We start from the raw sequence: 26,056 nt of genomic DNA, 5'->3' as shown, positions 1-26,056 counted from the left end.
ACTCATGCTTTTCTACTCCACTGCTAATAAAAATAGATCCTTCTTTTTTCATCTTGACACCTTAATTTTATATACTTTAATTCAAGTTTTCCTTCAAGCTCCCCTGTCTAAAGGAAAGCACCTTGCCTAAAAATGGGTTCAAAAAGACACAAATTGCTGAAGTAACTCAGCGGGTTAGGTAACATCTCTGATGAAGATGGATAGGCGATGTCTCGGGTCGGGACTCTTCTTCAGACTGATTGTAGGCAGGGAGAAGAACCGGAGCTGGAAAAGGGGGGAGGCAGACCAAAGCATTGCAGATGATAGATCGACATGGTGAGGGTTTTTTGATAGACAGATGGTTGAAACAAAGGCTAGAGATAATAATGACAGAGGGGGAGCAGTGAGAGAGGGTCTCACAGAATTCCTGCCAGAGAGGAGAACTTCAAAGTAGACATACGTTGAAGAGATTTCAGCACCCCTCTCTCTTGCAATCACATTTTTCCTGTAAAGTGTTGACTGCATTGTATACAGTACTCAAACTGCAAGGTAACTGTATATTTCTACACACCACTCTTATATTCTGTGCCTCGACCAATGTCACTTTAAACACCTTACTGACATTCCTAACTCCTAACATTAAGAATTTCTGAATCTTTACTTCCAGGTCTATGTGTCCTTGCTTTATTGCACCTCCCCAATTGCATCATTATACATCTCAATTAAAAACCATTTATCACTCTCCCGCCACTCGATAAGGTTAATCTCACGACTGCCTTTTTTGTAAGCAAAGGAATGCCAGAAAGATAAGTTTTCTCTGTTTACTTCTAGGGCAGCGCCTTGCACAAGATATCCCTCCTTTGTATCTTTACATTTAATCTTGTTTTATTGGTGAACACTGCTAGGCAAAGGGGTTATTTTAATCATTGTTGTATTACAAACTGCAAACTATGAATCACAGCAGAGTGGGCAATTTTGCTCTCACATTTGCATTCCATGTGCATTGTTGAGGCTTGAATATATAGACGTATAATGATGATTTTACGAACTTGCCTGAGCAGGCAAAACCATCACATGTTCATACACCAATGATATGGGTGCGGCACTACTGTGGACTAAGTTTACCCAAGTTATGATTACCAGCACAAACCTGAATTTAATCAAATTTATCTTTATACTTTTATGTTTAAGAAAAATAGCAGCATCTCCACCTAATTGGCCACAGTAAGCTCAAGTGTTTATATATTTTCCTTCTCATAAACCCTGTAACTTAGAGAATAACTTGAAATATTTTTATTAATAATATATTGAATGCCTGTGACCTACACATGATTGTCACACATAACAATAAGCATAGACTTTACTTTGGGATGAAATAATATGGGTGGCACAGTGCCACAGCTGGTGGAGCTGCTGCCTCACAGAACTAGAGACACAGGTTAAATCCTGACCTCAAGTGCCGGCTGTGTGGAGTTTGCACGTTGTCTCTGCGACCACATAGGTTTCCTCCGAGTTCTCTACTTTCCTCCCACATCTTAAAGACGTGTAGGTTTGTAGGTTAATTGGCCTCTGGAAATTTCCCCGAGTGTGATGGGAGAATGTGGATGGGGAAGTGGGATAACATGGAACTTAGAGTGAATGTGTAGTTGATGGTTGGTGTGAACTAGGTGGACCGAAGGGCCTGTTTTCCATGCTGTATCTCTAAACTAAACAAGTGAGAGCCAGTGGGTTTAGCAAACAGCTCACTGGGTTACATCTGGACCACTCCCAATCAAACTCCAGAAGAATTAAACCTTATAGAACAATTTGGTTCCTTCTCAGGGTATAGAATGAACTGGAATAAAAGTGAAATTATGCCAATAAAAGCTCAAGACCCTTCACAACTCCAAACATTTCCTTTTAGAATTGTTACTGAAAAATGTAGATACCTTGGAGTCTATGTGACTAGAAAATACACCTCTTTATTTCAAACAAATGTCCCACCATTAATTACTAAATTAAATGCTCTCATTCAATTTTGGGAAACACTCCCTATTTCCCTTATAGGGAGAGTAAATGCCATAAAGATGAGTTTCCTTCCACAACTCCTATACCTATTTCAATCAATACCGATATATCTTCCCAAAAGTTTAAAAAAAAAAGTTGACTCCGTTATCACAAATTTCATTTGGGACTATAAAACCTATAGAATACATAAAAGACATATATGTGAATCTAAAGAAAATGGAGGATTAGCACTCCCTAATTTCCTTTGCTACTACAGGTGCACAACCTTTTATCCGAAATTCCAAATAACGAAAAGCTCTGAATAGCGGACATTCGGTCCTTGAAGAAAGGTCCTTGAAGACGTTCACTGAGGGCGGCCCGCAGAGGTGACAGCGGAACCTCCGGTCGGTCCTCGAAGAAAGGGGAACTAAATCCCCATTCATAAAAGAGAAGGTGAGGGTATATTGCGCGGGAGGGTTAATAATTGACAATCTGCTGCTGCCTGCCCGCTGAGTTAAAAAGTTCCCACGGTAGACTCACGATACACAGTGTATCGTGAGTCTTGCGTGGGAACGTTTTAACTCAGCGGGCAGGCAGCAGCAGATTGTCGCTCCCTTCAGTTTCACCCCACCTACACCCCTCTGCTTCCCGGCCATGTGTGTGACCCCTTCCCTCCCCTCTCCAGCTCCCCGCCCATTGCACCGGCGCGGGGGCTTTGCACTGTCTTCACGTCGGCGATGCCAGCAGGTCAGTGCCAGTCACCGGAGATGTCAGGACCAACGGGACACCGACCCCCAGGCCCACTGCAAGCACGGAGATCCCAGAGACCCACAGCCAGCAGCAGACCAGCCCCATTCCAACTCCAGAGGAAAACTGCAAACTGGCCGGTGACGTCAGGACCACCAGAAGCCGCTCCCCGATGGGCCGCTATGGCGACAAGTGGCAGTTCGCCCACAGCCCGAGCTGCGCCCCCTCATCGGGACACCGACCCCCAGGCCCACTGCAAGCACGGAGATCCCAGATCAGCAACTCCAGCCCAGCCCCGCTCCAACTCCAAAGGAACACGCAGGGGCAGAAGCTGATGGTGTGCAAGGTACGTCTTGTTCTTGGGGTGGCGCAGCTTGGGCTGTGGGCGAACTGCCACTTGTCGCCGTAGCGGCCCATCGGGGAGCGGATTCCTCTGGAGTTGGAGGGGGAGGGGGGTATTGTGCTGTTTGATCGCCCCCTGCTATCCCAGGGACAGGGAGACACAGCGGCTTTTGAGAATGGTGGGCAATCACTTCCAAAGTTCTGCCCACACAGTCAGTACACCTTTCCTACACTTGTCTCCCGCACTAAGATCATCTCGCAGAGAATGATCCCAGCCTAACCCTCCCTATTCTCTCCTATTCTGCAAGAAAAAACTAGATTGAAGACTCAAACTCGCGATCGAGTAACTGCCGGGATCGAGGCGCAAACTCGCGACCTTGCGGATATGAGCCGAGCGCTCTACCACTGAGCCAGCCGTTAAAATCTACGCTAAAAATCTTCCATTCCGAAAGGCGAAAAATTCCGAATTCCGAAAAGTGTCTGGTCCCAAGGCTTTCGGATAAAAGGTTGTGCACCTGTACTGGGCGACTAATATTAAAAACTTAATCTACTGGATGGATGATACATGTCAACAGGTAAATTGGTTAAAAATGGAGAGGGAAGATTGTCTGCCTTTTAATATAGGCACGATTCTTCTTTCTCCAACACATCCGAATAAATCAACGTATGAGCAAAATCTGATACACACCCTACGCATTTGGAAACTGTTGAAACTGTTGAAATTAAGTCTCAAACTGATAAATTTCTCTCTCCTTTTACCAATCGCTAACAATCCCTCATTTAAACCGTCTACTTTAGATAAGGCGTTTGCACAATGGAAAAACTCAGGAATTAAAACGGTGGGAGATCTTTACGAGAAGGGGATTTTCCTCGCGTTTCAAGAACTACAGGTGAAATATCATTTGAAAGCAAGCAATCTTTTTAGATATCTTCAAATCCGAGACTATGTGAAATCATATACACAAGACTCATTTTATGTGTCCAGATATAATAGATGAATGTATGAATAGACATGTCGATACAAGCAAGTTAATATCCTACATTTACAACACTCTTTTAATTGCACATATCCCATCTTCTGAGATGTATAGGCGAGCATGGGAAGATGAATTGGGTTCATTAATTTCAAAGGATAGCTGGGAGGAAAGCCTACTATACATAAACTACTGCTTTCTCAATGTCAGGCACTCCCTGATACTGCAAATACTGCATAGACTGCTATTCAAAGACCCAAATTGAACAAGATCTTCCCAAACGTCTCTCCTATTTGTGATAAATGTCACCTCCAAGAAGCGACTATAACCCATTCCTTTGCTTCCTGTATAAAGTTACAAAATTTCTGGAGGGGAATATTTGATATCTTCTCTAAAATGCTTAAAATTAAATTGGAACCAGATATAAAACTGCTCACATTAGGTATGTCAGAGGCCTGTTCTAAGCTAACGATATTTCAAAGACGTTTCCTCAATTACGGCCTAATAACGGCGAAAAAACATACTCAAATTTTGGAAAAAGAAAACAATTCCCACAGTGAAGATGTGGGTTACTGATATGTCTGAGACACTGCATTTAGAAAACATTAGGCTTGTCTTGGCTGAAAAAGCAGATCAATTTCTCAAGACATGGTTGCCTTTCACTGAATTTCTGCAACAACAGAATGGTTAAACACAAATTTAAATCCAATGCCAGGGATGGGTGAGGGGGGGGGGGGCGGGGGGGGGGGGGGGGGGGGAGGGAAGGTATATCTCCATCTTTTCTTTTCTTATTTATTTTCTTTCCTCTTGCACTTATTTGGTAGCTTAGGGGTCTTTTTCTTGCTTTCTTTTATTTTACTTCTCTTTCTTCATTCTCTTATTTTTTCTCTCTTTTTTCTTTTTAAAAATTTTTTTTTAAATTTAGGTTTCAATGTTAAAAATGAAGCTGTACAATAATTGTATAATGGTTATGTCGATTGCCTTATAATTGCCTTACAATTGCTTCTAATAAAATAAATTAAAAAAAAAAAAAAACTCCAGAAGGATATGGTGGTCATTGATTGAGAGGATTTGGCAGACTGCACCTGTATTTAGGATCATATCCGGGACTCTGGCGCTGTAAGGCAGCAAGTGTACCGCTGCACCACTGTGCTGCCCAGATTTTTGGTGTGCACAGCAGGTCAGACAGCATCTAATGTTTCAGATCGATGGCCTTTCATCCGTGGTTTCAGATACTGCCTGCATTTTCTGTTTTTATGTCCTCACACAGCTGCCCATCTGAACACATTTGTGTCATGGTATCCAATGAGCATTGCTGGATTAGAAGACAATTTCAATAAAAATGCCAAACAACTGTCAAAATGAAAAGACCAGTTCATTGCTCATGACCTTGGCTCCAATTCATTATGATGATCTACAATAAGATGGAACTTTCATTCTACTTTGGTGCCAACAGAATCCAGGTTATACATTTTTACCTTTGCTGTGATTATCATCTGAACGACTGATGAATGTCTAGAAAGAGTGAAATGGAAATTTACACGTCTTGTGCACCTAGTTCATGGTATGTAGGAAATCTTAGATGATCAATTGTTAGCCTTTGCTAAGGCAGAAAATGACCAGCATTTCAACAGTCTTTCACCGCCTCAGGATGTCCCATAGCATTTTACAGCTGATGAATACATGCATCTGAATACATACATCATACAACTGAATAAATCAGTTGCCATTTGGAAACACAGGAATTAATTTGTACTCAGCAATCTCTCACAAAAAAAAGAAAAAATATTTAAACATGTTTAAAAATGTTTCCCTTCAATAAATTATCTCGCTATGCTTGTTCAGACATCATAGTCTGCTATATTTGTGTGGGACTGGTATCAGATTATGTAAGAATGCCAAATATCACCTCTCTTAAGGACACCAGCAAATGAGCCAGTTGGGTATTTGTTGTATTCATTACTAGTTTAATAGTTATATTCACTATATATATTGAACTTTGTTATTCATTTATGGTGGTCAGGACATATGACAATAAAACACTCTTGACTCTTAACTCTTAAAGTTAAGGGGGCGCCGTCGAGTATGGCTGCCCTGCCAGCAGCTGTTAGTCTTTTCACCCTTTTTAAAATATTTAGTTAGTTAAAAGTGTTTGTGTTGGAGGTCTTTTAGTCTTTTTATGTGGGGGGTGGGGGGGTGAAAACGATTTTTCTCAGTCCCTACCTGGCTGGAGATGCGGCTTTTCTCCGAGCCGTATCTTCGCCCCTTCCTCGCGGCCTACGGGCAGACTGGAGCGTTGTTTTCCTGCCGGGACCGGCCAGGACTTCAGCTTCGGCGGCGGCTCAGCGCTGAGGCAACATCATGGAGCGGGCGATGCCTTACCCGGGTCGCCGTGCGGTGGGCTGTGCTGTGACCGCCGACTTCAACATCGTGGAGCTGCGGTCTATGGAGTGTCCAGCCGCGGGCGGCGCTGAGCTTTAAACACCGCGGAGCCTGGGATCTCACGACGAGATCGCCGCGGTCGGAGCTCCGATCAGCGCGGCCCGTGGACTTCGGGAGCCGCGGTCTCCGGGGAGGAAGCGGCCGCTCCAGACACTCCGAGTCACTGGGAGTGTTCACCCGACGCCAGAACTCCATCATCCGGCGAGAGGGCCTGAAGCATTGGGCTGCCGTATCGGCGACTGCAGAGGCCTCAATAGGCCCGACTATGGGTGAACAAGGGACGGGACTGGCCTTTTGCTGCCTTCCCCCACAGTGTGCAATGGCAAGTCAAATTTCACTACACCAATTGGTGTATGTGATAATAAATGTCATTTGTCCTTTGTCCTTTGTAAAATCCCGCCATTTTACTGTCTCTGGGTCAACCTCATATCTCATGCAGGTTGAGGAATCAGCCAGTAGGTGGTGTATCTACCCAACAGGCAAGGACTGAACTGTGCTTCCTTGCAGGTTTTATAATACTTCTGAGTACGCTGCGAGATGTTGAATTCTTTAGATTACTTCTTACCACATAAAATCACATTTACTTTAAATCTAGTCAATAATATGATGATCCAGCAGCTCTGACAATCTGAAAATCTGTCAGTGAGATAGAATTTCCATGCTAGTAGCTTGCAGTTTTTTTATACCACCATACTCCTCGATTCCCTTCACGTTCCAAAATAAACCTATTGGTCTCAGCTTTGAATAAACTCAAGGACTGTGCGTAAGCACCTTTCCAAGGCAAAGAATTCTAAAAAGTTATCAACCAACGATTAAATACATTTTTCATCTCAGTGCAAAATGTTGACCCTAAAAGTTACCAGGTAACGATTGAACGTTACTAAATGTGAGTAAAAGCAAACTTTACTAAAAACTTCTACAGAGGTGGTGTCGAAAAGATTTTATCGGGTTGCATCACAGATTGTTTGGGAACAGCTCCATCCAAGATCATGCAGGCAAGTAAGGGAAGAAGTACCCAGAGACTGAATTGTTGAGGTCCAGAATAGCAGATATGGGTCCTTGGTTCAAGCTCCTGTGAGGGAATGGATAGTGTGTGTGAGGGTGAGGGGAAAGGACAAGAATGAGAGTTGACTAGATAGAGATGAAGTTGCTATGAAGGCCTCTTCCCTCCTAGGCACGAGAGTCCAGATTCTGCTCCTTTGAATGAAATCAAGGCTCAGTTTGCATGTGCATGTTTTCCAGTCACTGACATGCAGCAACGTTCCTTCTACAAAGCTCCCCATATCTCTCCAAATCCCTCACAACTGCTGCAATTTCCTTTTTTGTTATGTTAAAAAGTATTAACATTTCATTATTTTACTGTGGGTTTCAAAACATGATTAACTAATGAGTTTTTATATAATTCCACAAATTAATCCAGGCTAATATTTGTAATCATTTGATAGTCAAACTATAATGTTGAAGATTGAGATTGGCACTATTACATCAGAGCTCCTCCAATGCTGTCAGCGACAAGAACTCTGCTGGTGAATAGTATTTATTTGGATTTACATTAGAAAATACCTAGCTTTGGAGTTGACATATGATGTTCATAAAATAATTAAATGAAAATCGATAAATTTCATTTTAACATCCTTGTGAAGAGAGAAGATTTAAACAACACAAGACCCGGAATGAAATATTTAACTGCAGAAGTATAAAATACAATAGTTAGCAGCCTTCCAGACATAGAAACATAGAAAATAGGTGCAGGAGTAGGCTATTCGGCCATTCAATATGATCATGGCTGTTCATCCAACTCAGTATCCCGTACCTGCCTTCTCTCCATACCCCCTGATCCCTCTAGCCACAAGGGCCACATCTAACTCCCTCTTAAATATAGCCAATGAACTGGCCTCAACTACCTTCTGTGGCAGAGAGTTCCAGAGATTCACCACTCTGCGTGAAAAATGTTTTTCTCATCTCGGTTCTAAAGGATTTCCCCTCTATCCTTAAGCTGTGACCCCTTGTCCTGGACTTCCCCAACATCGGGAACAATCTTCCTGCATCTAGCCTGTCCAATCCCTTACGAATTTTGTAAGTTTCTATAAGATCCCCCCTCAATCTCCTAAATTCTAGCGAGTACAATTCGAGTCCATCCAGTCTTTCTTCATAAGAAAGTCCTGACATCCCAGGAATCAGTCTGGTGAACCTTCTCTGCACTCCCTCTATGGCAATAATGTCCTTCCTCAGATTTGGAGACCAAAACTGTACGCAATACTCCAGGTGTGGTCTCACCAAGACCTTGTACAACTGCAGCAGAACCTCCCTGCTCCTATACTCAAATCCTTTTGCTATGAATGACCGTTATGGCTGTGGTATAGCTTGCAAATGAATCCCATTCCGCACACTTGCTTCTATCACTCCTTTCTCAGAGAACTGTAAATGTTTTTATTTAATTGCTTTTCAGGATCTGGGCATTGCTGGCAACACCAACATTTATTGCCCATCCTTAATTGCTCTTGCAAAGATTGTGGTGAGCAAACTTAACTATGGCAGTTCTGGTAAAGGTACTCTCATAGTGTTGGTCACAGAGTTTCAAGATTTAGACCAAGTGACAATGAAGGGATTCAAAGGAACAAACTGTGGGGCGGTTGGTCAGGCTGGAACTTAATATTCCTTGGAGAATGAAGGGCGATTGTGCAGAGGTGTATAAAATCATGAGGGGCATAGATAGGATGAATACAAAGTCTTTAACCTGAGGTTGGGGAAATCAAGAACTACCAGGCAGAGTTTTAAGGTGAGAGAGAAAAGATTTAATAGGAACCTAAGAGGCAAATCTTTTCACAAGGAGGGTGTTGGGTTTATGGAACGAGCTGCCAGATGAAGTGGTTAAGTCAGGTATAATAACAACATTAAAAAGACGTCTGGACAGGTGCAAAAAACAGAGGTGGGAAACAAAAATTGAAGAGTTGTGAATTGTGAAGCCAGAAGATGAGGTGAGGTGGTGAGGGAGGGGTGGTGAAAGTGCGGGGAGGGGGGGGGGGGGGGTGAGAAGTAGGTGTGTCCAGGTGGGGCATAGCGAAGGTTTACCCAGAGATGACCTAATATTGCAGAATTCAATGTTCACACCATTGGGTTGTAAGCTACCCAAGTGGAATATGAGGTGTTGTTTCTCCAGTTTGTGTTTCAATTTTCATACCGTTGGGGAATGGGGTGTTGTTCCTTGACAACTGGGGGAACGGTTTCTTTGTCCATACTTGACCTGACATAATAAAACCTTCAAGAACCCGGAGTCAATGTAAAGCACTCTAGACATTTGTATACCACTGTGTATGAACATTGAATTCAGGTATGCAGATAGTTGGGTCTTGATGTTCAGGCCACCATGGATTGAGGCTTGAGGGAGAAACAAGGCTTTTTCCTGCATATAAATTTAATTTGATGTTATTGCAATGTGCAGAAGTTTGCAAAACAGCTGTAACTACTCCTTTGCTATATTGAGCACTTACTGAAGGCAAAAATAAAAACAAAGCAAATTAACTTTAAATTAAAGGAAATACTTACCTGTGATGTAGATTTTGGTTTCAAACCAAAAAAAATTGCAACCGTATTGTTTTCTTTTGATTCGAAGAATGCATCGTAATCCTGGAACCAAACCAAAAGGGCATTAGTACCTATCGTTTGGCATTTTTAATGAGTTACAGCATTTAAGAAGGATGGAAAAGATAAAGGCAGATGTGATAATATATTTCTCATATTAAATTGTGAGATAGGAGGCCGTTTGGCCAATAAAGTCTGTGCTGACTCTCAGAGCAATCCCATTCCAGCCAGTTATTTCCCTGTGACCTATTCTCTATCTCATGCCTACTAACTTCACTTTGATCCTTCTATCGCCCACTAAAAACTGGAGGGAATATACAGTGGATGAGTAAACTACCAGTCAGCATATCTTGGCGATGTGGAAGGAAACTGGAGCTGCACTATATTCTTCAAACCTTTGCCGGTTAAAAGTATATTGTTTTGCATAATAGCTTCTATTGAAAATAAAATTACAATTGCAAACAGTTTATTATTTATTTAGAATATTGTGTTCCATTCTGGGTACCGTGTTATAGGAAAGATATTGTCAAGCTTGAAAGGGTCCTTATTAAACCTCACTCTTCAAATTTTAATTATTTCTGCAATTAGGACTGTGGTTTTCTTGAGTCAAAATTAGTTACTTATTTCATTTTTATTACAGTCTTGAAAGCTGAATTAAAACAAAATATCTTCACAAAAAAGATATTTTCCCTGAATGTAAAATGTCCCAATTCTGTGTAACACTTGTAACTGGGAATATCGACAAACTACGCTGAATTAACAAAGACTTGTTAACCGTAACAGAGATAAACTTTGATTGGAAACTGTCAAAAGCCCTAAAAATATATTTTACAGTCAGCAGAGTTGGTGGTGCTTACCTATTTGCAGTTGGTTATATTGTCACATTTATGTTATTTGTGAACAGAATGCATTGAATCATCTATATAATTAAAAGTCTCATCTTGACCACTTCCTGTTTGCACTGTGCTTTGATTTTAGAAAAAATGCTACCACTTACGGCTGTGATTTTTGGCCATCTTACTCAGAGTCCCCCTCGGCTCATCAGGTGCCGAGGATTTTTCCCATCGATGAAAAATAAAAGAGTTTAAAAAATGTTGAGATTCTCTCTCCTGTCAATCAACGCCATGAAGGCCACATCCTTTCCGGGGGGTGGGGAGAGGGTCTATAAAACCCGGAAGTCTGGACATGGCTCAGTCTGTCTGCAAGATGGCGAGGGAGAGGTCACGACTCTCAATCTGAGCTGGAAATCTACACAACACTTAGTGTCTACTGACCTGTGAGTGCCCTTTATGTGGTTTTAAATGTGTTTTTAAAATGTGGCTTTTAAAATGTGGGTTTTAAAATGTGGCTTTTAAAATGTGGCTTTGTGCTTTTTGTGCAATTGTGTTTGGAAGGAATAAACGCTTTATTAGATCTGACCATGTTTATTGCAAAAGTCCTGCTCATTTCGTGATTTAGTACACCTCTATAAGATTTTGTACACCTCTATAAGATCCCCCCTCACCCTCCTGCGCTCCATGGAATAAAGACCCAGCCTATTCAACCTCTCCTTATAGCTCACACCCACTAGTCCTGGCAACATCCTCATAATTCTTTTCTGAACCCTTTCAAGCTTGACAATATCTTTCCTATAACATGGTGCCCAGAACTGAACTCAATATTCTAAATGCGGTCTCACCAACATCTTATACAACTGCAACATGACCTCACATCTTCTATACTCAATACTCTGACTGATGGCAAAAGCCTTTTTGACCACCTTATCTACCTGTGACTCGACCTTCAAGGAACCAGGCACCTGTACTTCTAGATCCTTATCTCACACCAACTGTTCATCCCATCACCCTAGTCTTTTGATTTATACTATTCTCAGTTTTTAAGTACTTATTCTTGTTTGCAAATCCCATCATGGTCTAACCCCTGCATTTTTTTCTAATCTCCTTCAGTATTAAAACTGACATCACCATCTGTGCCTCCTGAAATATATGCACTACTCCTTAGACAACACTGAATTCATTTTCTCAACATCATTGGTTATGCCTTCAGTACTGGTACTACTTCCCTAAATTATCTGACGCTCTTTATTTCTACTTTAAGAACATATTTAAAAAAATGAAACTCTAAGACCAAGTTGTTGCTCTCATTGAACATCAGTATTCAGGTTCCTCCAGCACACAGTATAGGCAGCATCTATGGAGGGTTTGGACAGATAACGTTTCAGGTTGGAACCCTTCTTGAGACTGATTTGTCATGGCACGCTTTCCATTCATTCAGAATGGCTCTAGTCTAGAACAGCCCAAAGGCCATCTCCACTTGTGATGGAGTTCCTGTTGCAATAATGAATAGACAATAGACAATAGACAATAGGTGCAGGAGTAGGCCATTTGGCCCTTCGAGCCAGCACTGCCATTCAATATGATCATGGCTGATCAGTACCCCGTTCCTGCCTTCTCCCCATATCCCCTGACTCCGTAATCTTTAAGAGCCCTATCTAGCTCTCTCTTGAAAGTATCCAGAGAACCGGCCTCCATAGACTCACAACTCTCTGTGTGAAAAAGTGTTCCCTCATCTTCGTTCTAAATGACTTACCACTTATTCTTAAACTGTGGCTCCCGGTTCTGGACTCCCCCAACATCCGGAACGTGTTTCCTGCCTCTAGTGTATCCAAACCCTTAATAATCTTATATGCTTCAATAAGATCTCCTCTCATCCTTCTAAATTTCAGAGGATACAAGCCCAGCCGCTCCATTCTCTCAGCATATGACAATCCCTGGAATTAACCTTGTAAACCTACTCTGCACTCCCTCAATAGCAAGAATGTCCTTCCTCAAATTAGGGGACCAAAACTGCACACAATACTCCAGGTGTGGTCTCACTAGGGCCCTGTACAACTGCAGAAGGACCTCTTTGCTCCTATATGGCTCCTCTGTGTGCAGCCATGTCAGCAGCGCGTCTGTTTTTCCAGCTTTTTTAAATTTTTTAGTATGTTTTAAAGTGTGTATTTTGTGTTTCTTCGTGTGTTTTGTGTGGGGGGTGGTGTGGGGGGGTAAGGGGGAAACCGCTTCGGTCGCCTCCTCCATGGAGAGGCTACTTTTTCCAGGTCGCCTCCCCCGTGGCCTAACATCAAGGATCGACGCGGCCTTTCCCGGAGACACGCCCGGGGCTTCAGCGGCCGGCGCAGCGTGGACTCTCGGCGTGGAGCGGGCGACCCTCGCTGGGGCTCGCTGGAGGGGAGCACTCCGTTTCGCTGGCCCGGGGCAGCCGGCAGCCTGAAGTCGCAGCCTGAAGCCGCGGTCTGCTGAGCTCCAGCTGGTGCGGCGTCTACAGCCCGGCATCCCTCGTGGGGGACCCGGGGGAAGAAGAAGCCATCACTGCCGGCCCGCGGCCAACTTCTACCGCGAATGCGGCATGGACTTACCATCACCCCTGGAGGGGAGCTTCGACCGCCGGCCCTGCAGTCTACGGTGCTTCTGGCTGCGGCGGGGACTTTAAATCTCGACCGCCGGCCTGCGGCCTACAACAATCTAAAGCCGCGGTCTCCGGTGAGGAAGAACCGATCCTGGACTGACTGGACTCTGGTCCTGTACACGGGGGGGAAATGGAGGAGGACTGGCCAAATTTTTGTGCCTTCCTCCACAGTGATGAATGCTGTGGTGGATGTTTGTGTTACAGTTTTAATGTGTGTTCTTTATTATTGTACTGCTGCTGACAACCCAAATTTCCACCAACCCTGTTCAAAAGGGAACTGCAGATGCTGGAATATAGAAGGTACACAAAATTGCTGGGGAAACTCAGCGGGTGCAGCAGCATCTATGGAGCGGAGGAAATAGGCGACGTTTCGGGCCAAAACCCTTCTTCAGACGAAGAAGGGTTTCGGCCCGAAACGTCGCCTATTTCCTTCAGATAGCCCTTGCTTTCTCTCTCTCTCCATCCCCTCCCCCTTCTCCCACCAATTTTACTGTCTCCGACTACATTCTATCTCTGTCCCGCCCACTCCCCTGACATCAGTCTGAAGAAAGGTCTCGACCCGAAACGTCACCCATTCCTTCTCTCCAGAGATGCTGCCTTTCCCGCTGAGTTACTCCAGCATTGGGTGTCTACCTAGTGCAAGACAAGGTATAAATCAGCGATTCGAGATGCATGGAACAAAACTAATATAATAATCATGGAGGATTAAATCGACAATAGGAAATGTTTCGAAGTATATGGGCCAAATGCAGGCAAATTAGACTAACTTGGATGGAGCATCTTGAATGGCATGGACGAGTTGGGTTGAAGGGCCTATTTCCATGCTGTATGACTCAATGACTACAACAAATAGACCGGCGAAACGTAGTGCATTGTGTGGAGCATAAATACTTGGGATGTAATAGCTGGTTTTCTCAATCAGTATGTCATATCAGTCAGTATATTCTACAGAACTGGAAATATTCTGGTGAAAGATCATAGATCATAGATCTGAAATGTTAACTCTGCTTCTCTCTCCACAAAAACTGCCTGATGTTGAGTTTTTCCTGAATTTTCAATTTTGTTGGAGTTCACATGTTATGGGTCTCTCTTTACTATGATTTACTTCTTGTTCTTTGAAACTGGCAGAGTTTAACACAGATGTTTTGTGCTGAAATCTGACAGATGTGTTGCCCTAAACAAGTTATGTACAATAATTTCCAAACATACAGTGCTCTTAATGGGTTTTTTTTTTTAATTCTAATGTGTTTCAGAGATGGATATATGTATTGCTTGCCAAGCCAGAAAGGAAAGAATTGACATACTCCCTGTACATGATGCCAAAGCTCTTGAACTGTATCGACCCAACATTTTATTTTTGGAAACATATTAAAAAACAGTCCCAAGAGATGACTGATGTACATTGATTAGCTCTTAAATGCTCTGCTTAATTGTATATTACGATTAGGATACAATTCCGTAATGTATACTTTCCCTTCCAAGGTTTGAGTAAACTTGATGAAACTGCAAAATAAAAACAGGGAAAGAAGTGCCTAATTTTCCTAGATCAGTTTTGGAGCCTTGTTTTTAACAAACTTTCAATTATGTTTTTAGTGAGGTCAGATCTCACCACCAAATAGTCTCCCAGGAGGTCACATGCCACACTTATCACCAAGCAAGGAAAATGATCAAGTCTCTTCTGTTTCCAGAATTATCTGTTGCCATGTCACTCCTATACCCCTACAGAAAAGCTGCATTCATTTGAATAACAAATCCAAATGCTCATTGCAAATCTGATGTCGAATTCAATAGGATCGAAACACAATTGGCATGGTTGGAGTCATTTTACAAATTTTGGTGGGCACTCTTTTCTGGTAATTGTTATTGAAAATAGTCATACGTTGCACAGAGCTTTCCAATCATGAATCTTAAGAGACCAATGATATATTGGTGTGTACGAGTGATGTTTGTAAGAATTCAATTCTAATGCCATAGGTCAGCAAAATTCCTAGCTATATCATATTTATTCCGGAAGTGGCGGCGCTGTGATACAGCTGCGGCTCGCCTGCAGTCTGTCTGTTTTTACTTTTTGTGTTGTTTTTTTTGTCTAGTTTAGTAATTTTTTTGGTTATTAGGTGGTGTTATGTGTGTGGGGGGAGGGTGAAACAGAGCTTTCTGTCTCTCCCTTCGGGGGAATGCGACTTTTTGTCGTATCCCCCTTCTCTTCCCCCGTCTGCGCTGAGGCCTAATGGCGGAGCTGGCGGCCTCCAACCTGCGACCGACCTCGAGGGTCCGGAGGTAGAGCCAGCCAGGACTCACCAACGCGAGGCTGGCTGTCTTCGAGCTGTGGCGACGTCCGGGTAGCGGCACGACTCGGCGCTCCAGTGGGGGCGGACGGCGCGGGGCTGAGACACTCCTGTGTGAGCGGCACGGCTACTGGCTGGAAGGCGCTCCCGTGTGAGCAGCCCGGTGCGGGGCTGAGACGCTGCCGTGTGGGCGGACCGGCTCCCGGCTGGAAGGTGCTCCCGTGGGGGCAGCCCGGTGCGGGGCTGAGACGCTGCCTTGTGGGCGGCCCGGTGCGGGGCGGAGACGGTGCTACGGCGGCTGAGGCGGCGTTCTGGCGGCGGCGACCTGGATCCGGGGCTCGGCCGCGGGCCAGTGGAGGACAATGTCGGGAGCTCGCAGGTCACAGGCTGGTGCCTGTTTTCCGGAGCACCCGTTGCAACAGCTGCGGGCAGCTTCGACCACCCCCGGGCCGCGGAGCTTGAACCGCGGGACTGATACCATCGCCCGGTGGGGTATCGCCTCGGCGCAGAGGGAGAAGAGGAGGGAAGAGACAGTAACTCTAAGACTTTTGCCTCCATCACAGTGAGGAGGTATTTGGTGAACTCACTGTGGTGGATGTTAATTTGTGTTTATTGTGTTTTGTTATTATTACATGTATGGCTGCAGGCAACAGCATTTCGTTCAGACCGAAAGGTCTGAAGTGGCGGCGCTGTGATACAGCTGCGGCTCGCCTGCAGTCTGTCTGTTTTTACTTTTTGTGTTGTTTTTTTTGTCTAGTTTAGTAATTTTTTTGGTTATTAGGTGGTGTTATGTGTGTGGGGGGAGGGTGAAACAGAGCTTTCTGTCTCTCCCTTCGGGGGAATGCGACTTTTTGTCGTATCCCCCTTCTCTTCCCCCGTCTGCGCTGAGGCCTAATGGCGGAGCTGGCGGCCTCCAACCTGCGACCGACCTCGAGGGTCCGGAGGTAGAGCCAGCCAGGACTCACCAACGCGAGGCTGGCTGTCTTCGAGCTGTGGCGACGTCCGGGTAGCGGCACGACTCGGCGCTCCAGTGGGGGCGGACGGCGCGGGGCTGAGACACTCCTGTGTGAGCGGCACGGCTACTGGCTGGAAGGCGCTCCCGTGTGAGCAGCCCGGTGCGGGGCTGAGACGCTGCCGTGTGGGCGGACCGGCTCCCGGCTGGAAGGTGCTCCCGTGGGGGCAGCCCGGTGCGGGGCTGAGACGCTGCCTTGTGGGCGGCCCGGTGCGGGGCGGAGACGGTGCTACGGCGGCTGAGGCGGCGTTCTGGCGGCGGCGACCTGGATCCGGGGCTCGGCCGCGGGCCAGTGGAGGACAATGTCGGGAGCTCGCAGGTCACAGGCTGGTGCCTGTTTTCCGGAGCACCCGTTGCAACAGCTGCGGGCAGCTTCGACCACCCCCGGGCCGCGGAGCTTGAACCGCGGGACTGATACCATCGCCCGGTGGGGTATCGCCTCGGCGCAGAGGGAGAAGAGGAGGGAAGAGACAGTAACTCTAAGACTTTTGCCTCCATCACAGTGAGGAGGTATTTGGTGAACTCACTGTGGTGGATGTTAATTTGTGTTTATTGTGTTTTGTTATTATTACATGTATGGCTGCAGGCAACAGCATTTCGTTCAGACCGAAAGGTCTGAATGACAAATAAAGGATTCAATTCAAAAAGAAGGTGATGATCTACATATGGAATTTTTTATACAATAAATTTTTTATTTTTTTTAAATATGGCTTCTCGTGGAGTCATAAAGTCATGCAGCATGGAAACAGGCCACACGTCCCATCACATTACTGGGCAACCATCCATATTAATTATATCTTCCAGCACTTGACCTGTGGCCTTCAATCCTTAAGTCATTCAAATGCTCATCCAAACATTTCTTAAATGCTGTTTGTGATTCTGCCACACCACTCTCTTCCTCACTCCAGGGATCGAGCCTCTTCTCATAACTAGAAAGCTCTTTCCCAGGCAACATCCTAGTGAATCTCCTCTGAACTTTTCTCCAGTACAATTGCATTTTTGTTATAGTGTGGAGCACTATTACAACCTTCCTAGAGTATTCTTTAGGAATAACCAATAGGTATTTGCAGCCTCGCCCAAGGTGATTTGGTTCATTATTTATGTCCTGTAATAGTGACAGAACGAAAGAAAAATAAAGAAAACATTTGCATTTGTGTAGTGCTTTTTGCTGCCTCGACACAACTGTGTACGAGATGAATTTGTCTACCCCATTGGAGCTCACCTCTCTCTGATCCTTTGGGGATATTTAAAGTTACCTTTGTGTCGCTCTCCACAGATGCTCCCAGACCTGATGAGTATTGACTGGCTTAATTTAGATATGCAACATTTGCAGTTTTTTTACTTTTGACCATAAAAGCTGCCAGTAAATTAATAGTAACAACTAAAAGGATACTACAACAATCCATAGCTTGGAAAAGATGGAATAATCAAGGATGGCGCAAGCTCAATTGACACAAAGCTCAGTGCCTGATGGATGAATATGAATGTTGAGGCCAACGAGTTGACATTAACATTAGTCCAATCATATTTTTAGGTCGGTAACCTTCCAATACCATTTCACTGAAAAAACATTTATAGTTGCAGCAGAAAGGTGACAGACCATGAGGTCGCTAAATGGTAAACAGGAGGAATAAAGTGTCCCTGATAAAGAAGCTGCAGAACTGACAGGAAAAAGTAGAGGAGGTAAGCTAATTGAATAATTCTTTCAGAAAGATCCTAAATGACCATCTTTTGCAATGTGTGGTCCTTCCTTACAGAAAATAATGATTGAATGTCTCTTTTGTTAAAATACAAATATTAATTTTTGTTAGTGGTCTTCCCCATTTTGCGAATGCAACTTCAACATATGGCAAAACCCTCAAGCATTACTATAAATTGGAAAGAAATTATAACAAAAAAAATGTTTAAAAGTAAAAGCAAAGCGAAGCTAGTATCTTGAAGTCGACCATCACTTTGAACCTGAATCTACAGATTCAAAACAGTGACTGTGATTTTATTTAACAGTGTCTAGATGCTAGGAGCACGACTTGCTACTTACTCCACAATAGGCATCATTGTTGAATATCTGAGGCGGGAGTGGGTTTCCTTGAGCAGGCTGGTTCTCCTGAGGGATGTTGTGGTACATCCACAATCTCTGGTCTTCCAACATTGTTATATCAATCTCTTCAAATTCAATCTTGTTAGACTCTAAGAATCCCACCACATCTTGTTGTCGCTTCTTGATCTGCAATGAAAGCAGAACTCCTTTAAGATTATTATTGATCTCATTTTATATCAGTCAAATACTGAAAAAATGTTTTTGCTTTTATTATTTGCTTGAAGTTAGTTCATCTAAAGGTCGAGAGCATAACAAGATTTTTTTATTATAATGCAAATAAATGAGTGTCCTAGTTTTCTACTTTCTCACAAGGTATATTGGGTGTTCAAGGAAAGGTCAAGGAAGGATTACCAATGTGTATCTATGCAGCTGTACCATTAAGAACAGGGTAAACCATTTTTCATGTCTCAAAAAACCACAAATCCATCATAAATTCTGTTTTCTCAATGGTGGTCATCATTATAATGGTCATCAGCATCTACCTATTTAATAGATGGTATTTTAATGCAGAAAGATAATGGTGGAAAATGTTTTTAAATCTTTAAGTTCATTTTTGGTTTGAAATTGGGAATTTCACTACTGGCAGTCATTTATAAAGATGAATACCTTGAATCATTCATCTTTAGTAAAGGTCTCTTTTCTAATCAAAATTCAGGCAATAATTTCAAAAAGTTGACTTTTTTACTGACAGCCTTCGTATGCAGAAACTTAAGTGCAACAAATTATCAGTGCAGAATATAAACAGGAAAGGCAGCTGAAGAAGGAAATTATTTTCATTTCAACATGTTAGAAAGTTTTAAAATGCAATATTTCACACATGCAGACTGGAAGCATTAGCTTCCACAGACAAGCATAACTTTATAAAACAAAATCTGACATGGTGGACTATTACCAATGGATGGTAGATTTCTGCAAGAGTAATATTTTATTACTTGGGTAACGGAATAAGATTATACCAGATAATGTAGATCTCTACAAATGACAATGAGCAGCACATCAATAAATTATCTAAAACTTTTTTGTATAAATTGAAGAGCAACAGATTTAAATAAACTTCAAATCATGTCAAGTTTATTTTCATATGTAGAAGTGAGGTATAGGTATAATGAAAATCTTGCTAGCACAGGCATGTAGACTCAAACAATACACAAAAAAAATTATACATAAATTACACAAATTCTACAAGACATTGAAAAGAAAGTGTGCTAAAACAAGACAATAGTATAAAGACACAAATAGAAAACGTCAATGCAAGTGCAAGAGGCATGTCACTGAATACGCGAAGAAACTTCTTCAGAAACTATCTTCTGGTTGCACCATGGCCTAATATGGCAACTCCAATGCAGAGGACGCAAGAGTCTGGCCCATCACAGGCGCAGCCCTCTCTACCATTGAAAGCATCTGCATGAGGCACTGCATCATGTGGCGGCATCTATCATGAAGGATCCCCACCATCTGGGCTGTGCCTACCATCAGTCAGGAGGAACACGAGAGCAAAGTTGCACACCACCAGGTTCAGGAACAGCTAAAGGTCTCTGGTCCTTGAACTGACTGCGCAATCACAATCCTACCTAAGCATGTTAAATCCCTAAACACTTCTAAGAAAGTATAGGCGCCTTCTTTGTGAATATATCCTGTGCTGCGCCAGTACGATCATCTGAGATGTTAACACCCAGGAATTTGAAGCTGCTAAAGGGCCTGTCACACAGTACGAGCTAATTCAAGAGTTCTCCCGAGTTTCCCCTGATTCGAACTCGGAGAATTATGGTAATAGCCGCTCATAGGTACTCGGGCTCTCATGGATATTTTTCAACATGTTGAAAAATCTTTACGAGTTTTCACGAGCTTACTGCGTTTCCCGAGTACCTGCCGTTAGCGTTACGAGCCGCTAAGAGACGTCCCGAGCTCCGACGTACCCGCTACGTACCAAGAGTTTGATTTTTTTTTAAACTCGGGAGAGCTCTTGAATTACCTCGTACCGTGGGACAGGCCCTTAATTCTCTCCACCGCCAACCCACCAAGTAAGTGGATTCTCAACATCACCCTTCTGAAGTGCCTTGCCCAGTACAGACTCTGTTTTAAAATAATAAATGCTCCAAAATCTTAAGTTTCTTTAGCTAACTTTGATAGATTTATAATTGACAGTTATCCAAAAGAAACAAATCGCATGAAGTCTTGCTACCATGTCTCAGACACTTGTTTTATCCACATAAGAATGTATTTACGTGATGCTCATAAAACAGATTAGATCATCAAATTCGCAACACAGCAGGATGGCCCAAGAATAGACAAGAGATAATAAAGTTGACAAACTAACATGGATTTTCTGCTATTATCTGATAAACTGTTGGAAATATACATTATATGAAGGATCTCTGGCATTTACTTAAATGAGGAACAGATGATTTAATCTTGAGCACACAATAAGTTATACATTCAAGTCAGTCACAATGACTGGCGTCCTTCAATTTCTTAAGGAAATATCAGATAAATATGAGAAATATGAACCTGTGCACATCGGTTTTCAGCATGTGGTGTGATACCATGATTGTGTATCATTGGACTAACTGCCAGAGGTCAAGACTATTGATCTGAAGACCAAGGCTATTGAAACAAAGACACATTTGAATCCCACTATGGGGTATTTACACAAATCAAGCAATTAAGTAAATATCAAAAGTGAGACTTCATAACCACAAAGCTGGTGGATTATTATAAAAAACTACTTAGATCATTAATATCTTTCAAGAAATCTGCTGCCCTTACCCAGTCAGGCCCTGTGTGTGACTCGTACCCACTAATGTAAAATTCTTAAAGGATTGGACAGGCTAGATGCAGGAAGAATGTTTCTGATGTTGGTATAGTCCAGAGCCAGGGGCCACAATTTAAGAATAAGGGGGAGGCCATTTAGGACTGAGATGAGGAAAAACTTCTTCACCCAGAGAGTTGTGAATCTGTGTAATTCTCTGCTACAGGAGGCAGTGGAGGCCAATTCACTGGATGTTTTCAAGAGAGTTAGATTTAGCTCTTAGTGCTAAAGAAATCAAGGGATATGGGGAAAAAGCAGGAACGGGGTACTGATTTTAGATGATCAGCCATGATCATATTGAATGATGGTGCTGGCTCAAAGGGCCGAATGGTCTACTCCTGCACCTATTTTTCTATGTTGTATGTTCTAATGTGGCCGATTATTAGCTGCCTCCTTTGCTCAGAGGGGAACAAGAAATCAGGAACGCTGAAAGGGACCATGAGATGTGCTTGGCAAGTATGGCTAAGGAAAATCCCCAGGCATTTTATGCGCACATTAAAAACAAGAGGGTAGCTAGGGAAAAGATGAATCACATAAGGAAAAATAAGGAAATCTGTGCCTGGAACCAAAGGAAGTGGGTGAGTACTGTACAAGTGCTTCACCTTGGTATTCACCAAAAGGTAAGATGTTGAATATTCTAGGGCATTAAGAAGAAGGAAGTATTGGGTCTCTAAAAGAACATTAAGATGGATATTTCCCAGGGGCTTGATGGGATCTATTTCAGCATACTGAGGGAGGCAAGGCAAGAGATTGCTGAGTTCTCTTCTGAGATCTTTGCACTTTAGCCACAGGCGAAGTCCCAGAAGACTGGAAAACAACCAATCTGGTTTAAATCATTTGTTTAAGAAAGGCAATTGGGATAATTTACCTAATATAGGCCAGTGAGCCTGACATCAGTAGTAGGGAAATTATTAGAAAAATTAGGGACAGGATTTACACACAATTGAAAATGCGTAGACTTAATGTCCCTCAATACCAGCAAGATGAAGGGGCTAGTTATCGGCTTCAGAAAGTGTGGTGAAGCACATGCCCCAATCAGCATCAATGGTACCAAAGTAGAAATGGTTGAGAGCTTCAAGTTCCTTGACGTAAATATTACCAATGATCTGTCTTGGACCAACGACATTGAAGCGACAGCCAAAAATACACCCCAACGCTTCTACTTCCTCAGGAGACTGAAGAAATTTGGCATGTCTCCAAGAACTTTTATAAACTACTACAGATGCACCACAGAAAACAAACTGTCAGGTTGCATCACACCTTGGTTTGGGAACAGTTCTGCCCAAGACCACTTGAAATTGCAGAGAGGTGTGGATTCCCAGTCCATCACACAGACCAGATTCCCCACCATTGACTCCATCTGTACTTCACACTGCCTCGGGAAAGCAGCCAACATAAAATCAAAGACCTTTCCCATTCTGGTTATTCCTTTTTCTCTCTGCTCCTGTTGGGGCGAAAATAGAGAAGCTTGAAAATGCATACCACCAGACTGAGAACAATTTATTCCCCTCTGTTATCAGGCTTCTAAACGGTCCTTCCATAAGCTAAGGTACACTCCAATTTTTGTTGACCTTATTACGGACTTTGTCTCAGAAACTATGTATTACGCTCTAATTTTCACCCTGTATATTTTCTTTCCTTCTACCTTTTGTACTTAAGTTTGGCTTGATTGCAATTATTTAGTAAGACCAGATTTGATTGGATAGATGCAAACACAACTTTACACTGTACCTCTGTACATGATACAGTAATAAACCTTAGCCAAAATCTTAAACTATTAGGGTAGGTCAGCATGGCTTTGTGTATAGTAGGTTCTGTCTCTCAAATTTGATTGCGTTTTTAAGGAAGTTATGAAGATGATTGATGAGAGTAGGGCAGCGGATGTGTTTACTGGACTTTTGACAAGGTTCCCATGGCAGGCGAGTCCAGAAGATTAAGTCTAATGGGATCCATGGAAACTTGGTAGATTGCAATCGACGTTGGTTTGGTCATAGAAAACAAAAGGTAGAAGTGGAGGGTTATTATTATACTGACTGGAGGTCAGTGGTGTTCCTCGAGGACCAAGTGTTGAGACTGTTTGCAATATAAATGATGTGGACAAAAACGTAGCTGGTCCGATTACTAAATATGTTGTCGACACAACGATAGGCAGAATTGAGGACCGAGGAAGGTTGCCAAAGGAGACAGCAGGATATAGATCAGGTGAAAAATTTGGTGGAGAAATAGCAGATAGAATTTAATCCAGGCAAGTGTGAGGTGCGGTATTTGGCAGGATACTGGAGTGCCAGTCCATAGTACCTTGGAAATGGCACGATAAGTGGATAGGGTGATAGAGAAGGCATACAGCAATGAACTTAAAAATTGTCAAGTCATGCTGCAGCTGTATAAAACTTTGACTGTGCGATATTCAGTGCAGTTCTGTCTGCTGCTTTACAGGAAAGGTGTGGAGGTTTGGAGAAGATGCAGTAGAGGTTGTTATCTGAAATGAAGAGGATTAGCTAGAAAAAGTTAGATTGTTTTGCTGGCTTGTATTAGATTGAGGGGACGACCTGATATAAGTGTGTGAAATTATGAGAGACATCGATAGGGTAAATGATCAGAATCTTTTTGCCAGGATAGAAACATCAAAAATATGAGAGGGACAAGATGTAATACGAACCTGAGGGGCAACTTTTTTCACTGAAAATGGTGAGTATATGAAACAAGATGCCAGAGAAGGTAGTTGAGACAGATTCTATAGCATCAGTTAAAAGACACTTAGACAGGTACTTGGAAAGGCAAGGTTTAAAGGGATATGGCACATAGAGCAGCAAATGGGACTAGCGTCGATGGGGCATCTCAGTTTGCATGGACAGGTTGGTTCGAAAGTCTTGTTTCCTGGCTGTATGACTCTCTGATTCTATGTGAGGGCACAGATTTAATGGTGAGAGAGTGAAAGTTTAAAAGAAAATTTAAAGCAAGGTTTTTTTTCACACACGGTGGTAGATGCCCAAAATGCATGATTGGGGAAGTAGTTGAAGCAGATATGAAAGCAATACAGAACATAAAATAGTACGGCACCGAAACAAGCCCGTCTGGCCACAATTTCTGTGCTGAACATGATGCCACGACTAATTCTTATCTGTGATCAATGTTTAAGCAGCATTTAGACAGACACATGAACAAGCATGGAATAGGGGGATATGGGCCTTGTGCTGGCAGATTGGCATCATGGTGAGTGCAGACATGGTGGGCTGCAGGGCCTGCTCCTGTGTACTTTCTATGTTAATTAATAGGAATCTTTTTTGCTTATCTGTTTTTACTAAAAAAGAGCAACAAAATGATGGCAGCTATGTTTGACTCCATCCATTTGGCAAAAAAACTATGAGCTAGACTAAAAAAAAATACAACCATCTGGATGTTTTAGTCGGTCGAACATCTGTTGTGATGCAAACTGTGATTGAGGCAATGATGAAGCTGAGTGACCTGCAGCTAACATCCAGCAACAGTCATAGATAGTCTCAGGATTTTTCAAATTCTCCAGACATGATGTAACCCTGCCCTTTAGGGGTGATGTCTTGAAATGGAAATAAAGCACAATTATGCAGCTCTGTCTATCTTATTTTAAAAAGTTGAAGCTCAAGTGAAAAGCATGAAAAATACACATGCTGGAAATAGAATCGTTGGGTCAGTCAAAGGGTCATAGAAAGCATTTTATCAGGATGCATTACAGCTTGGTTTCAGAACAGCTCCATCCAAGACTCAAGAAAATGCAGTGATTTGTGGACACAGACCAGACCATCACACAATCCAACCTCCCTTCTATTGACTCAATTTATACCTCACGCTGCCTCAGCAAGGCCAGCAGCATAATCAAGGTCGAGTTGCACCCTGGCCACTCCCTCTTCTCCCATCTCCCATCAGACAAAAGGTATATGTGTGAAAATGCACACCTCCAGATTCAGGGACAGCTTCTTCCCAGCTGTTATTGGGTACCTGAATCATCCTACCACAACTAGAGAGCAATCCTGAACTACTATCTACCTCATTGGTGACCGTCGAATCATATATTGTCTTTCCGCTGACTGGTTAGCATGCAACAAAAGCTTACCACTGTACCTCGGCACACGTGACAATAAACTAAACAACAAGAGCAACGCAGCAAAACAATCTTTTGAACAAGAAAGTACGTTAATCAGTAAGAATGGATGAAATTTTGATTTAACAAAACTAATCTGACTTTTATCATTTTGGTTATAGAGCCGCAAACCTCAAAGCACAGCAACAAGCCCTTCGGCCCCATCATCCATGCTACACCTCGCATTTAATTAAAATGATTTAATCTCCATCAAC

The 26,056-nt window shown here is 43.0% G+C and overlaps 1 protein-coding gene across 7 annotated transcripts in view; it reads right to left on the bottom strand.

The window, feature by feature from the left end:
* sh3bgrl2 (SH3 domain binding glutamate rich protein like 2) overlaps window positions 1-26,056 on the bottom strand; it is a 143,020-nt gene that overhangs the window by 61,786 nt on the left and 55,178 nt on the right. For 6 of the 7 annotated variants that reach the window (XM_033020810.1, XM_033020807.1, XM_033020808.1 and 3 more), the window contains 2 exons: window positions 18,856-19,041; window positions 10,017-10,097 (listed from right to left, as the gene is read on the bottom strand). In XM_033020810.1, the coding sequence (XP_032876701.1) occupies window positions 10,017-10,097; window positions 18,856-19,041 (267 nt within the window). The remainder of the gene's footprint in view (window positions 1-10,016; window positions 10,098-18,855; window positions 19,042-26,056) is intronic. The other variant, XM_033020811.1, reaches the window with a different exon arrangement.

Source organism: Amblyraja radiata, chromosome 5 (genome assembly GCF_010909765.2).
Source record: "Amblyraja radiata isolate CabotCenter1 chromosome 5, sAmbRad1.1.pri, whole genome shotgun sequence".
NCBI lineage: Eukaryota > Metazoa > Chordata > Chondrichthyes > Rajiformes > Rajidae > Amblyraja > Amblyraja radiata.
Note: the sequence above shows the minus strand (reverse complement) of the source record. Positions and strands in the feature narration are given on the sequence as shown.